General features: G+C 32.7%; 1 protein-coding gene across 1 annotated transcript in view; it reads left to right on the top strand.

Annotated features, from left to right (window-relative positions):
- The first annotated feature begins 3,066 nt into the window (after positions 1-3,066).
- The window catches only part of KNATM (KNOX meinox protein), a 20,564-nt gene continuing 6,423 nt past the window's right edge, over positions 3,067-17,207 (top strand). Inside the window, exons 1-2 of the mRNA XM_021436617.1 lie at positions 3,067-3,439; positions 4,092-4,199. Coding sequence (XP_021292292.1) covers positions 3,302-3,439; positions 4,092-4,199 — 246 coding nt within the window. The 5' untranslated portion in view covers positions 3,067-3,301. The remainder of the gene's footprint in view (positions 3,440-4,091; positions 4,200-17,207) is intronic.

Raw genomic sequence — 17,207 nt, 5'->3', positions numbered from 1 at the left:
TCCTCAACTTCTCTTTGAAGAATAAAGGCACAACTTTGAACAAATGAGCCGAACAAGATTCTTGGAAGAATTGATTCCAAATGCTGGTATTGATGAATCTTGTACGTCATTTTATGTTAATTTATGTAATTGCTTTGAAGATAATTTTGTTATGGCATTATCATTGGAATTTGATGAAAGTGACTAGTAATAGCTTCATTGTTTGTTCAGTATGATTATTGTGGCATGGTATCAACTAGATTAATGGTATTTGTGTCCTGATTATTTTATTATTCATGGCTGGACATATTTAGATTGTTGTGTTGCTTTTTGAATTATTATTTAATTAAAGTTTCTTAAAGTGTTGCATAATTTATACATGAATGAAGTTTTGGATTTTAACAAAAAAAAAGAACAAAATGTGGTTTTGATTTATCAATGAGAGATTTATAGACGATTGAAACAAACATGGCAGTAAGCAAGATATTGATCTAAATAGTAATCTAGAGAATACTCATCGTTATCTGCTGCATACAGACCCCTTTTTTAGTTGTTTTCTCAAGTGTCCTTGCTAAACTTCCCTTCAAGTTGCTTCTATCTGTTTTTCCATCATAAAATATTTCGGTTCATTGCTGTCGTGCTGCACCCTCCAGTAATCTCCAAGCACAAGCCATTGGTAGGGCCCTTGCTTGGCTGTTTACTCTTAAAAGGTTTCTTGCTGGGGGCTGGATTTATAGGATATCTAGTATAGTTACTCTAAAATCATTGAGATAGCATGCATTCAAGCTATATATGATTCATAAGAGGCCTTATCATTGATGTTAAAACATAAAGACACCTTTTGTACATAAATCTAGTTCAAAATGTTGTTAATATTACCTATTATTTACAGTTAATTGGATATTATCTTGCTTTGTCTCATATTACATTATGAACTACTTGCAAATGAATATTATCTTGCAACTTAATCTTTGCAGGTAAAGAAGGTTGGGTACTGCAATGTCAATTGGTTTTGTTGGGTTGGAGAATGGACAAACAAATATGTATAAAGAGGAATTAGAGAGAAGAAGAGAGAAAGAGAGAGATTACTAAAATTAGTTGAGGAAACCCCATACTGTACACATTGTAAAGACTTTTGAAAATGGTTTTTAAGGGATTTGATTTTTTAGTCATTAGTTCTACAATTTAATTTTAGAGGCACTTTTTGATTTGTGAGCATGTGTTTCTATCACATATTAAAAGGTTATATGTGTCACTATTTTATACCTTTTAGCTGCACATTTTATATGTTATCATATGATTTAAGATTGCAGTCGTATAGCATACAGCTGCACTTTAATTTTGTTGTTGAATCCCATAAACAAGTGCAGCCATACTTTTCCATACATTGGCTGAGGCTGCACTTAGAAAAAGTGCAACCTTAACCTAATGTTGCATATTTTTCACCCAAGACTGTAATTTTTTTTTTGCAGCCAAAGGTCAAAAATGTTGTAGTGAAAGTATCCTTTTGAAGTGTTTTGAAGGATAATTTGGATTTTAGCCTCACTTGAGTTTATTTTTCCTAAAAGGTTTACCAATTCATTTCATCCATCTTTTTGTATTAATTGTTCTTAATTGCTTTAAAATTTAGTTTCAATAAGATTTGTGTTTGGTTTAATAGTATTAAAAAGGATAAAAGAATAATGTAGGAATAATGCTTTAGAAATATGATCAGCATAGCCTTGGTCACGCATGCACACAAGTATTTTTTCTGTAAAAACCTTTTAATATTCAAGTAATTTTCTACCGTTTGGTTTAGTGTAAAATGTCGGGCTATCTTAATCATATCAACTAAACAAAGATTAAAAAATGAATAAAGATTCTTCGCACTACCTAAGTTTTAAGTTAAGGTGTTTATAAATTGGGTCATCTAGTCGATACTTCTAAAACCTAAGTTAGACGTCGACCCAACTTAGTCCATATTTTAAATTATATTTATTATTAGAATATAAAAATATTCTATATTAATATTGTTAAATATATTTTAAAATTAAATTAAATAAATATTAATTAATTACTAATACCAGAATATGTCGAGTTGAACCTGAAACGCATGCTTGAGGTTGGCCTCAGCTAGTCAAGTCGGACTGACAAACCTAATTAGGTAGCTTGTTCCAGGAACGCCTCTAGCTATATAAGCTCAACCAATCAAAGCATACAAAGTCAGTTAAATTTGTGGCATTAGTATACATTGGTGCACAAGTTAATAATAATAATAATAACAACTTCATCCATTGGTATAGCAAATTTTTAATGATAGTAAAATTAGTTGGGGTAAGGTCTATAATTGATGTGATAGGAAGGATTTTTTGGATATATGTGATGTAAGAAAGGTCAAATTGAGAAAAATGAATCTTTGGTACATTGAAGAGAATCCAAATCTCTCTACATATGCATGGACAACTTTTGAATTCAAAACACATGGTAGGGAAGGGGATGAGGAGCCGTCGGTTTGATTAATGTGTATTGCTTGATGAAAAACGATGAAAAAGGGTTATGACATGAAGGCCCAGGGCAGGGCCAGAGTGGCAAAGGTATTGATCCTGGATCTCATGCATGTGGAGAGGATTAAAAAGGTATTCCAGATATGCGACACTTTGAAGGAAAGAGGCCCATTATGCAATTTTGCCAAAAAACGATCAAATAATTAAAATAATTAGAGAGGGTAGGCTCAACAGTAGTTTGCTGAGCTCGTCTCGTCTGCTTTCAATTGTCTGTATCAAAAACATTCTAATTTAATATATATATGTTATATGCATATCGGGAAATTATACTGCATGTTGAACTGTCATGTTTAAAAGTGAAGCAACCAATGAACAGTGAATGAACAAGGTCCTTCAGGGAGTGCGAACAAACCAAAGTGATGAAAGAGTCCCCTCACAAACAGTAACGAATTTGGATTTTCTGCTCCAAAAAGTGGGAGAATGAGCAGTACAAAGGTCAAATAAAGACGGGCAAAGCGCTGGCTAAATAAGAAGTAAGTGTACTATCAGGGCTTCCCAATATTCGAGAAGCCCTTCGAGATGTTCCTTTCGTTCATGTAAAAAGACAGAAAGAGATAGTGCAGGAAAGGGGAACCACTTCAATGAGTGTCCTCTGACTGATACCCTTCAACATATGCATGCATGGGTCAATCCAAAAATGGGAGTATCTGTGCTGAAACCTTGTTACCAGATAGTACACGGGCCACGGCTGTGCTCTAATTATAGCTCTTTACAAATACAAATATGGCGAAACTAATTAGGAGCCGTTGTGGCAGCTCAGGAATAACAAGTAATTAGGTATGGAGACCAAGAGGAACACTTCTTCTGGAGAGAAGGAGGAAGAAGAAGGAGAAGAAGAAGAAGAGCTTCTCAAGACCAGAATTTCTTCTCACCCTTTGTATGGGAGGCTCGTTGAGAATCACCTCAACTGCTTAAAGGTTCTCCTCTTCCCTTCTATATATGTTTCTCTCTGTGTAAGCATTGAGCAGCAAGTAATGGCTTTAAATCAACAAATTACAAGCCATCTTACAATATTCTTGTTGATTAGTCCCTTTTTTTTTTTTTTTCCATATAAGTTATACATAGATCCTTTTCTGAATTGCTTCAAGAGAGATATTACTTTCGTTTTGTTTAAACTTTAGCACACTCTAGGATTTCTTTGTTTGCTACATGCTGTTGACGTTGTTTATCAACATTAGAAACTGGAAATTTTAATACGGTTAAATTTCTCCATGGACAATGTCTTAGTGGAGGGTAAATTAAAAAGGAATGTGACCAGGATCAGAATACAGCTACGTTGATCTGTTAGTGGGCATCACGGATTGAGGGGTAAACATTTTTTCTTCCTTGGTTTCTAATATAGTACGCGGTTCCAAGGGATGAACTGCTCCAAATCTCCCCATCTGTAATTGATAGATCCAGCCACATGGCCTTCACTTTTATAGCTAGGGTTGTTCTAAACGATTAACCTAGCTAGCTACTAACTTTTAATTAGTTTAGGCTAAGTCTTCTCATTCTGTGTGGAATTGATTCTCAATATCATAGAATATATAGTGCAGTGTCACTGAAACGATGTCTAACTTTCTTCAGGTTGGTGCCATTGCTGATAGTGGCAGAAATAGTAAGGCAAATCAAAGGAAAGCTGATTACAACCCTTGTTCTAGCATCGTAAACGAATCAGAGTTAGATCTCTTCATGGTACAATCCTTATTACTTTTATTTTGCAAATCCTGCTCATTGTTTTAAGTTTCCTTGGAGAGAAAATGCTGGCTGATCCATTTGAGTTTCCTTCAAGTAAATCCTTCTAGTTGTTGTACTATGGTAGTCTTGTCGGCAGTCTAGACTCTAAACTAAAACTTATGTTAAACAATTAGTAAAATAAAATGGACAAAAACTAAAGTAGGGAGTATACTTGAATGTCACTTTGTATTCGTCATGCTATTACTCGAAAGCATTTCTTTGGAAAAGACACAAGGCTAGCAGGATCCATGTACATGTTTTTCCCTGACCCTATAATTATACAACTTTGGTGAGCATGCAACCCCTCTTCTGTATTTTAGACTGAAGGAGAGAGATTGTAGACCCTGGCAACACTACCATGCACCTAACAAAGACATGGTGTCTAGAATTTTTTATTAGCATATATAAAAAAAATATTATTAACTCACTTTGCTTAAGTTTGCAATTATTTATGTATTATATGGTAATATAATAGTGTATACAAATTTATTAACCACACCAAGTTGGTTTTAAAAAATTAAATGGTCCTTTAATAATATACATGAGCAAATTTATCTGAGAAAAAGCTTGAACGGTTTTCCCTGACATATAAATAAATCCTTATAATTTTTCAAAAAAAAAAATCCTTTACATAATGAAGTCTAATTGACTTCCTAGCTATAAAAGAAAAGATTTTGTCCACAATAATGTTCATTTTTCAAAAATTTTCTGACACTTATTTAAAAAAAAAAGTAATGCAAATTTTATTACAATTGCCATAGTTTAAAATACTATGAACTTTATTATTACATAGTGGAAATAAAGTAACCCTAGAAAAACTAGTTCCCGGGTTTAGGCATACCCAGATCTACAAGAATTAACATCTCCCAAAACAAATTCAGCAGCCACCAGTTGGCATAAGGCAAAACAAAGAATATTAGGACGGTGTAAACATGTACTGAAGTCACCCATGAAATACGCCCACACACCACTGCCCTCTTATGCGCCATGCTCACAAGTTTAGGCAATCCAAAAATCTCTTTTGTTTGTAATTTTCTCACACTCATTAAGTTTCAGAGTAATGAATTTGTAAATCTTAAATTAAATTAAATTAAATGAAAAACCAAAATCAAATTTGTACTTATAGACGATCTTGTAATTAAAGTGTTTGTGGAAATAATGAGTCAAGCTCGAAAAGTCATAATGATAATAATAATCTACTTACACTATTCTTTACAACAACAACAACAATAAAATAATAATAATAATAATCTACTACCACTGTTTCTTTTGAAAATTTTGAAATTGATAAGTGAGGAATGAAAAAGTAATAAAGAAATTAAAGGCACAGAATAGCCTAAACTCAAAACAGTGTTAATTTGTTGTTTAATTTAGATAATGAAAATTATAACTTTGATGAAAAAGATAGTAATACAAACTTCTATTAATTCTTATAATAATTTAAAAAAATCAAGAACTTCAAATAAGAGATTTGATCTTTAATTTGAAGCCAAAGGACCGCAACTTAATATGCTTAAGTATGTATATAAAATTGCATCTTTATCTTATACATTAGCTCAAAATTTTAAAAACTTCAAAAAAAAAATTTTAATTTATCATATTGAATTAGTGATTATAAATAAAAAAGTCAATATTAAAATATTAAATCAATATAGATAATTAAATAATTAAATGGTGATCAATGAATCTGTATCATTACATGGATAAGCCATTAAATATAAAAAATAAATGTATAACTTATTAACATATTATAGCATATAAAATATTACAATCAAAGAATATTAATATATTATAACATATGTAATGTTATAATTTTATAATATATAATGAAAGTGTATCACTCACCATCTACGGAATTAATTAATTAAAGACATTCTTAACTCTTTGCCAAAATTGAAAGGTGATTATACTATTATAATTAATTAATTAAACATCCCGAAACTATGTAATTAGTATAAAAAATTAAAACGAAAATAAAAAAATGGGCTTAAGTGCATTCAAGCCCATGGTTTAAAAGAATTTCAATTAAATCAAAATCAAATTAATTATTTTAATTTAGGGAAGTTGATTCATTCGGTTAAAATGTATGAAGAGATTAATTAGTCAACTAAAAATATTAATTCAACCGCCTTACTCGATTGCTTATCCTTAAGGGGTGGAAAGTGGATATTAACATCTCAAGCAGTCAAAAGGATATTGAGGTAGTGGAAAGTGGGCATTAAGAGAGTAACCGTTTACTAATAAGGTAACAATCATAGAGGGATAAAATAATGTTGTCAAAAAGGAAAGGATCTTATGTCCTTTAATACTTTTTTTTTTTTGAAAATTATATAATTTTTATTGTTAGTTGCCAAAACCAAAATTAGCAATGGGCTTTGAGTTACAATAAAAATAAAATGACAAGAAAAAACAAAAACCCCAAACTCCTAAACCCTGGATTTAGGGATGTCCGGGATTCAATTATGTCCTAAACTCACATTACCCCTTGGAAAGGAAAAAAGCTGTCCGAACTAAAACCAAACTAAAAGACCAAACCGTCAAATCGAACAACATTCATGGATGTCCGAACCATAAATTCTGCAGAGCTTACATGTCTGAAGCACCAGACTACTTCACTTAATGCCCGAATCAGGACAGCAAACTCTAGCACTAAAGCCAAATCTGAAACCAGACAACAGTTTCAAAGCATTAATCACTCAATGGGACCCCTACATTGCTGAAAACAATCCAGTTATCATGTCACCGTGAGTTTTAGGACTCCCAATCAGCACATATAAAAGATTTAAATCCTATCAGTTCAGTCGAATCTCAAACTCTAGGAGCTTAAATTTGAAACCAACATATAGCTCCAAATCCAATTCCAACTCCAACTCAATCCGCAACTAGCTCTTTAGAAGCTTTGCTACTCAAAGGCACAATCCGAATTAATTTAACCTGACCAAGCCAGTATCCCAATTTAATCTGGAATCTACACAATGCACCAAACCTCCATCACTTGCATGGACTCCACCAAGATTTAAACTGCACGATACTAAGACTCTAGTAGCAATCCAGGGAAAGCAAATCTCGTCATCTCATTAGGACTCTTTTTTAAACTTTAATCCAATTTAATCCCACCACTCAAGAGCTCTACAATTGGATATAAAATTCAACTCCATCAGTCCTTAATCAAACACCGATCCATGGGTCAATTTTCAACTGTGTATCTAAACCTTCCTCCTCTTTATGAACCGCAAGTATTACCCCACTATAATTATCATTGAACTCGTGACTTATTATCTTTAGACTTTTATCCAATTAAAATTCTTTAAACAATCAGGACTCCATCATAAATAAGTTCTTTTCCATTTCCTTATTTCACGCCCTCCTGACAGCTCTCTTGTTCTTCCTTCTCTTTTTCCTTTTGCTCCAAGCAGGTTACGGTTTTAATGAACTCCTTATCTACCCCCATTTCCAAATATTCCATACTTGTTCCACTTCATTGTGAGCAGAATTTGATTGATCTATGGCATCCAATCCATAATCACATTCTGCAATCGTGTTATTATCGGATGTAAAATATACTTCTCTGACTCTCGATTCAAGTCATCAATTAAATGCTTGGACCATCTGCTACTCCGCAAGACACGATCACCTGTATATGTTCCCCATTTGTTTTTACCTTTATTGCTCCCTTTCTTACCGTGAGGTTTTCTTCTAAGTCTTTCCACAGCAGTAACCTCCTCCACACTACTAACAACCTCACCATTCCCATCATACATTTTCTCTCTCGCAAATACCATAAGTTGTAAATTTGCTTCTTTATTACTCTCCCAATTTACCTTGTCAATATCCTCATCATATTCAAAAACATGTTCATCGAGACCAAACTTTTGAGCTAAAATATCGACTTCCTCTCTCCCAATCAACCAAGGAAGGCTAGTTCTCATCTAAAACCTCATTATATTCCAGCTTATCAAATTTATATTGAAGTGGACTCAGGCTTCACGCACACAATGTCCTCTTCATTAATTACACGTTAACTGGCAGTCATCATTTCTTATTAAATCAGCGCTACGTGGAACCCCTTGTTCCAGGCATGAATTAATTTCATTCACCGCCTTCTTTAAAGTTTTACTCCTCCCGACACCTGCATCCGTCAAAACTGCTTTACTTTCTTTAATATCCTGCATTAAATTTGACCTAACTTGGACAGCACCATCTATTTTCCAGCAAAGCTTTACCTCCTTATCCCCTAGAGATAATGATTGCTCAGATTCAAAACTCAAAACATCTTGGTTTTCTAAGTCTATTGCTAATCTAGAAAAAATATATTTTAGCAAAATCACATTCTATTTCCCACCACTATCAACAGCAGACCGATTAACTTTAACTTTGCATTTGGCCTCTTCAGGACTTTTCTCAATTCTATCATTTTCTGGTTTTGAATTTGAATATTGATTGAATGGGCTAACAAATGCAAAATTGAATCTCCTTCGTGAAGATCGCAATAGCACAAAAACATCAATAATAATACCAAATTTGTCAAAAATAACCTCAATCTTAGCCTAAGAAACCCTTTTTGCAAGATTATCCATAAAGTCTGTATACAAAGATTTTCTCCACCATGACAACCCTAATTGACCATGTATCCTTATGCCCTAAAACCCAAACCTCTAAGGATCCCTTGCTGTTCCTCCTCCTCCATGCCTACATGGGAAAAACTCTCAGTTCTCTCTCTCAGAGGTTGTTGGTTGATAATAATATGAGGACTCCTTTAATAATTTATTGAGGGTGATTTTGGGGATTCACCTTTTTTCTATTATTTAGGTCAATAAAATTCATTTAAATAACTAAATTTTTTATAGACCCACTTGTCATGATCCACACCAACTCGCAAGGTATTATCTTTTGGCCCATTAGACTTCACAATTTTGTCCCATAGTAAATGCCTCATAAAGTGGAGATTATGTGAACACTTAAACACCTAATCCTACTATAGTACACAGCCAATGTGGGAATCATGGTTTTTCTTTTGAGACAGTGAAATCCTTCGTCACTCTAATGAGGGCTCACTATCATTAGTACTCATTGCTAGTACTTCTAGAGTTGGTTGTGAGACAAAATGTCATGATCTATACCAACTTGGAAGGTATTGTCTACTTTGACCCATTGACCTCACAATTTTGTCCTGCAAAAGGTGCATCACAAAATGAAGATGGTGTGACAAGAATTACTAGTTTAGTAGATAGGGATAGCATCTCATTGCTTCATCTTCTCTGAAACATCAATCATATCTTTTGGAACCTGACAAAAGGAAAATAAAATTGAAATACAATAAAGAAAGGAACTTTTTTTGTAGTATTTGCAAAAAATATTTTCAATTTCTAAACGGATTAAAATCACATCTCCAAAACATGCACAAGATTGTTGTTTTATGCAAAAGTTTTATGATAAAATTTCTACTTCACAAGTGGACCGTAAAGTCCACATTGCCACAAAACATAATTAATTCTTTCTTTGTAATGTGGTGACTGTTATGTTTTCTTTAAGTTCTTAGATTTTCTTTTAGTTCTTTTTTATTCTATAGTGCACTGAAACCCCTCTGACTCTTAAAGAAATAAGCAAGTCTAAGCATTGATCATATGTGTTCTGACACTTAAGACTTCTTTAGCTAGGACAACATCTTTGCCATTTATTTGTAGTGACATTCCAAAAAGACCTCATCAATCAAACAATTTGTCTGATGACTGGGGCGTAATCACAAAATTGTTTCTTCAATGGTCTTCATCATATGCATTGCAGGATGTGAGTTGTGCAACTTTTACTTCTTATTTTTGTTCATGTCGTGTTGAGGTGCAATGTTGTTAATTTTTGAACAATGTTGAGCTATTGGGATAAAGGGGTTATGTATATATATAGCTTTGATGTATAGTTGGTAACTTAGAATTTTGTCTTCTAGGGTATAGGCATAGAATCCTTCCAAGGTCGAAAATCTTGTTTTCGATTTGGAATGCTTGCCATCATGTTGTTGCTTATAGCCTTTCAAAAGCAAGACCCCTAGTTTGTAAAGGTTCTCATGGAACATTTTATTCCTGAATGATAAATGAATCTCTTAACTTTCAAAAAAAAATTGAAGATGGTATGAATACTTAAATATCCAATCGTACTCTAGTACATAACGATGTGGGATTCACGACTCCCTTTGGGACTGTAACATCCTCCCTTACTATAATAGGGGCTTACTATCCTTTTGGTATATCACTAGTATCCCTAAATCTGGCTTTGATACCAAATGTCACAATCTATACCAACCTACAAGGTATTGTTTGCTTTAACCTATTGGTATCATGGTTTTGTTCGTAAAAAATGCTTCACAAGGTGAAAATGACTTAAATACCAAGTCTTACTCTAGTACAAAACTGATATAAGATTCACAGCTCCTCTTTGAGACTATGACATCCTCCCACAATCTAATGAGAGCTCATTGTCCTCAATAGCACATTGTTAATACCTCTAGAGCCAATTCTAATTCCAAATGTCACAGTCCACACTAATATATAATGTATGGTCTGCTTTTAGCCCATTGAACCTCACAGTTTTGTTTCACAAAAGGCGCCTCGTAGGTTGAAGATGACATGAACACGTAGATATTTAGTTGTATTTTAGTACATAGTCAATGTGGGATTCAAAGCTCCCCTTTGGGACCATGACACAATTGGTGCTAGCTTTTATGAACCAATTGCGTGGAAAGTCTAAAATCTTTGAAACTAAGGTGAAGGTTTTATAACAATGCAAAGAAAAATTTACCCATAATATCTCATGCAATACCACACAGATCGATGATTTCAAGCTTGATTTTAATTTTCTACCATGTTTAGCCTATTGTGATGACTCACCTTGATACACACGTAGAAAAACTAAAACAAATAGTTAATATATATATATATATTTAAAACATTAATGAGGAGTTGATTCAATCAGTTGGTTCGTTCTTTTCGATAATAAGAGGTCTTGTGTTTAAGCATCATTGGTTCTTTATCTATGATCTAGAATGTAAGCCCCTCAACAAAGTGAATAAGAAAACTGCACATATACATCTTAACCTAGAGGTTGGTATAGCCTATTTGTTATTGAATTTGTGTGCTCGTTCAAAACAAGTTAAAACAATCAAATAATCAAATCAAAACAAAAATCTAAGGAGAAGTTAAGAAAAAAAATATAATGTGTTAGAGGAAGAAAATTAAAAGTTGAATCAAACAAAATTGATTTAAAATGTTTAAGTGTTTAAAGAATCTATGTTTTACCCAAGAGAAATAAATCAAGAAAGAAAATTGTCTTTGCTAAAACTTATAATAACCTAACTTTCTAAGGTTGTATGGTGTTCTTGGTGGTTAAGGTAAAGCTTAGGATGAGTTTAGGTTGATTCAAAGTTAGGGAAAAGTGTTTGGTTTCATTGCAAAAGAGAGTAATGTTTTCTTAGTGTAATCTCTCAAAACTGTAACTGCCTCCCTCAAATTTTCCTTATCCCCTCTTTTAAAATATAAAAGATGTTTATATAAACACCCGTCTAGCATTTTGAATGAACTTTTTTCTTTTCAAAAAATCAAAATGATTTTAATCTTTGTTTTAATTCGTAAATATTTATGAAGGATGAAAATCAATTAAATTTGGAAAAATTCAATAGAAAATCAATTAAGGAAAGTTTTGTAATTTTGTCTCAAAACAACACTAGAATTGACTTAAGAATTAGAAAACTCACTCAATTTTCCATAAAAGAAAATGTGAACTTAAACTGTTTAGAAATATAACTGAACCCTATTTTATTTCCACGTAGTTTGAGCTCAATTTTTTCCAATGGGGAGAAAAAAACTTAAATATACAATGTGGTCAATTTTTTGTTCAATGCAAATAAATTTGATAAAATATTTATACAAGTTTTCTTAAGATACAATTTTAACTAGAAAGGAAGATATCAAGGTCTATTTTCATTGAAAAATAACCTTATATCATAAGTGCGTATGAATATGGAGAAATAAACATTTTACCAAACCTCTACAGTATGGAAACAATTTCATGTGTTGGCAAAATCAATTGACAAAAATTCAGTTTCATATGTGTTTGCAAAATCAATTACCAAAAATCCATATTCTAGTTTCAAGACACTTTTTTTTTCAAAAAATTTTAAAGATAAGGATCTTTAAAACAATGGACTAAGGCTAAAAGTACCTTTTCTTTTTTTCCTTTTTTGTTAACTCAAATTATTATATTAAAGTAATGAAAATGATGCAAAAGTTAGACCAATCAAGATACAAAGAATTGCAACAACATAGCTTCAAACAAAGTAAAGCACCTTTAGGGCAATTGACTTAAACCAAATGCACACCTAATACAAAACAAAGCTAACACATTGTGCTTCCACATTTGAAACCAAATAGGGAAATATAGCTCCTAATGCTCCGCAAGATCAACAGCAAGTGACAAACATCTCATTTCAATCCACCCCCAAATTTGCAAGAGCATTTACACTATGATTAGCTTTCTTTCAGAATTTCCCAAAACATCTCCACATCTCGAAAAACGAAGCTTTCCTCTTAGTGAAATAAATTTAAGGAAATGAGGTTAAAGATGCTTACACTTAATATCCTTTTTGTTGGACATTTACTTTAAAAAATTGGAATTTGAAGCTTTTCTTGGATATTTTACCTTCAAAAACATCTTCATTTCTAGGCCCCTCCTAAATACCATAAGGCTACCCTAGAAACCATAAACCGACATTTCTTACTTGACATTTCCCCAACATAGTTGGGCAAATTGTTGCAAAAGAAGTTGAACAAAATTTTGAAGACACCCAACTACACCCTTACTATTTTAGAATTTTGCTCCAAAAAATTTCAATTCTAAAGAATAATTAATGAATAGATGATTGCAATCTTCAATGAAGGAATGAAACTAAGGCCATAAATTGTTATATTTTGAAATGAAAACCCTCTATTTTAGGGATTTTTTTAGTAGGAATACAATCTAAATATGCTAACCATAGAAAGCATTACACTTTTGGAGGGAGCTTGCATTGCCAGATTGATTAAAGAGTATTATCACTACAATCCCTTTAATTAATTGTTAGCTCAATTATAGGAAATAATCCAAAAAAAAGGGTGATTTGGATCTTTAAAAATTTTCTTGGCAATATTAACTTGGAAACAAAATATATCAAATATTAAGATTATAACAATTTGATAAAAATTCAATTGAAATATAGATGCAATAAAAATAAAGAGTAAAAGGTATAGAGAAATTTCAAACACTATTTTTTCTCTTAGTGCTTACAAAGAGTAAAAGGTATAAAGAATTAAAAACACGATTTATATAGGTTCAACATTTTCTCTTGATGCTTATGTCATCTCCTTTAGCTTCTTAAGGATTCTAGTCCACTATTCAATTCAATCAATATATATACCTTTTGAAGGCTAAAGTATACGCTCTCAATATTTCAAAGGCTTAGATATGACCTTTACAGCTACCTTTTGAAGGCTAAGGTATAACCTTTCTATCTCTAAAGGATTTGAGTGTTTTGATAATCTACACAAGTAAAAAAATCTCTAATAGGTAAATATTGCTTAGAAAGTATAAAACATTATCAAAATGATTACAATCAAGCCTCAAATGCTATGAAAAACTTGGTAAACTATGAAGAATGTTTTGTCTCCATGCGTTTCATATTTTTGCTCTTATTCTTCTACATGATTGATCTGAAGTTGGTTTAGTTATGCTTACAATTCCCATTTGAGACATTGCATAGCATTAACTAAGGAAAAGAGTCATTGCCTTGCTAAAATTGTACCTTCATTTTTGCCAATGAATACCTTGGATCAATCCCCTCTTTCATGGGATTAATCATTGCACCTAAAATTAAAAAATTTGTGAAAAAGGGGATCTATCCCTAACAGGCAGCACGAGATACTTTAGCTCTTGTCCGATATGGATGAATCCTTTAACCTTGGGGATTGATCTTTGTAGCCTTATCTAATGTTCTTTTGTCTTCTCTCTTAAAGGGATTGATGTTCTAATCCTTGGGATCAATCGTTTTTCTTATTACATGAAAAACTCCTCTAAATATGAATTTTCTTCATTTAAGAATTAATGTCAAATTTTCTGCAATCATTGTTGCTTAGAACATTTCCAGCCAATAGCACTGCCATTTAAGGTAAACATAAACCCACTTTACAATTTGCTGTCATCCTTATCGAATTAGAATGCAGCATCACCAAATCCTTTAACTTGGATTTCAGCCTCTCCATAAACCAAGAAAATATCCTTAGTTCTTGGTAAGTACTCAAGGATATTCTTCATAGAAATCTAGTGACTCTCACTTGGATTCAATTGGTATTTGCTTGTTACACTCAGAACATACGCCACAGTTGGTCTAGTACATAACATAGCATACATGATGGATCCTACAGCCAATGCATATGGTATCTTATCCATCCTCATCCTCTCATCTTGTGTCTTTGGATATCCTTTGAGAGATAAATGCCATGTGACATAGGTAAGTGCCTCTTATTCGATGTGATCATGCTAAACCTCTTTGACACCTTGTCTATATAAGTGGATTGGGATGATCCCAGTAGCCTCTTTGATTTATCTTTGTGGATCCTTATTCCAAGAATATAGGTTGCTTCTTCCAAATCCTTCATGGAGAATTGTTTGGATAGCCAGATCTTGACAGCTTGCAGTATCGGTATATCATTTTCTATTAGTAGTATGTCATCAACATAAAATACTAAGAATACAACTGCTTGTCCATTTACCTTCTTGTAAACACATGGATCGTCAAGATTCATGACGAAATCATATTCTTTAATAGTTTCATTAAATCTGATGTTCCTACTCCTAAACACTGACTTTATCTTGTAAATGAACTTTTGGAGTTTGCATACTTTATGATTATTTTCCTTGGATGTAAAACCTTCAAGTTGTGTCATATAGACTTCTTCTTGTAAATTCCTATTAAGAAATTTGTTCTTTACATCTATTTGCCATATCTCATAATTATAATATGCAGTAATAGCAAGTAAAATCCTAATGGATTTAATCATGGCTACAAGTGAGAAGGTTTCCTCATAATCAATTCCTTTAACTTGGTTGTAACCTTTAGCAACCAACCTAGCCTTGTGTGTTTGTATATTACCATCCATGTCAGTTTTTCTCTTAAAGACCCATTTGCGTCATATGGATTTTACTATTTTAGGTGCATAAACCAAAGTCCATACTTGGTTGACATGCATGGCATCCATTAAGGATTTCATGGCCTCTAGTCATTTATCAGAATCAATATTAAATATTGCTTCCTTATTAGTAGTAGGCTCTTTGTCAATTAACAGAGCACCTATTTTCAGCATAAATTTATATCTTTGTGGAGATTGTTTCTATCTTGTAAATCTACAGAGCACTTGTGTTTCTTAAACATTGGTTTGAGCATCTAATGCTTCAATTATCAATTCAGGCTTCATTGGGATGTCAGTTTGTGGTTTTTGAAGCTCTTCAAGAATTATTTTACTCCCACTAGTCCCTTCAAGTAAAAACTCTTTCTCCAAAAAAGTGACATATTTCGAGACAAACACCTTTTGCTTAGTAGGATTGTAAAATAGTATCTTACAATTTGTTAGGATACCCTATAAACTTTCATTTGTCTAATCTAGCTCCAAGCTTATTAGACGATGCAGCTTCACATAAGCCGTACATCCCCAAATCCTTGTATAAGACAAGTTTAGCCTTTTGCCATACCACATTTCATATGGTGTCTTATCAACCGATTTGGTTAGACCCTTGTTAAAAATGTAAGCAATAGTCTCTAAGGCATATCTCCAAAAGGATATTGGAAAGTCTACCCTACTCATCGTGGAACGAACCATGTCCAACAGGGTTTGGTTTCTTCTTTCAAATAGTCCATTATGTTGTGAAATTCCAAGTGGAGTTCATTGTGATAGAATCCCATGTTCCATCAGATAATCCAAAAACTCCTAGCTAGGATTTTCTTTTCTGTAATTCAATCTTAAAGTAAGAATACTTTTCCCAGTTTGTTTCTCAACCTCAACCTCAAACTCTTTGAACTTTCAAAAGCTTCAAACTTGTTCTTCATTAAGTACACTTAACCAAATCTAGAATGGTAATATGTAAACGTATTGAAATAAAAATAACCTCCTCTGGTTGGTGTGTTTAAAGGTCCACCTACATTCAAATGTATTAGCTCTAAGAGCACACTTGTTCTTTCACCCTTTCCAGTAAAGGGAATCTTAGTCACCTTATGAAGGAGATAACATTCACAAGTTCTATATGATTCATAATCAAATGGATCTAGATAACCTTATTTATATAACTTGACTATCCTAGTCTCATTGATATGACCAAGTGTACAATGTTAGATGCAAGTTTGACTTAGGTTATCTTTTCTAGCCTTCTAGACATCTATATTGAACATTAGGCTAACAAGATTCATAACATAAAGTCCTCCATGACATGTTGAGGATCCATAAAAGATATCATTTAGAATAATAGTTCAACAATTTCCCTTCATACTAAATTCGAAATCATCATTCTTAGTTAGGTATGAAACCAAAATGATATTTTTAGTTAATATTGGTACACAATAGCATTTTTTTAGCTCCAGCACTAAGCTCAATGGTAAAATAAGATCACAAGTCCCAACGACAACTACTGCAATGTTTGCACCATTGCCCACTTTTAGGACTACCTCATTTTTACTAAGACTTTTACTATCCCTTCACAAGTCCCAACGACAACTACTGCAATGTTTGCACCATTGCCCACTTTTAGGACTACCTCATTTTTACTAAGACTTTTACTATCCCTTAAAGCCTTTATGTCAATACATAAATGCGATCCACATCCTGAATCTATTATCTAAGATTTAGCATTGGCAATATAAAGGTTAAGCTTAGTTGTATTTAAAGTTGTCTTCTCACT

Source organism: Theobroma umbraticum, unplaced genomic scaffold, assembly GCF_002168275.2.
Source record: "Theobroma umbraticum cultivar Fairchild unplaced genomic scaffold, ASM216827v3 scaffold_146.0, whole genome shotgun sequence".
In the NCBI taxonomy this organism is placed as follows: Eukaryota; Viridiplantae; Streptophyta; class Magnoliopsida; order Malvales; family Malvaceae; genus Theobroma; species Theobroma umbraticum.
Note: the sequence above shows the minus strand (reverse complement) of the source record. Positions and strands in the feature narration are given on the sequence as shown.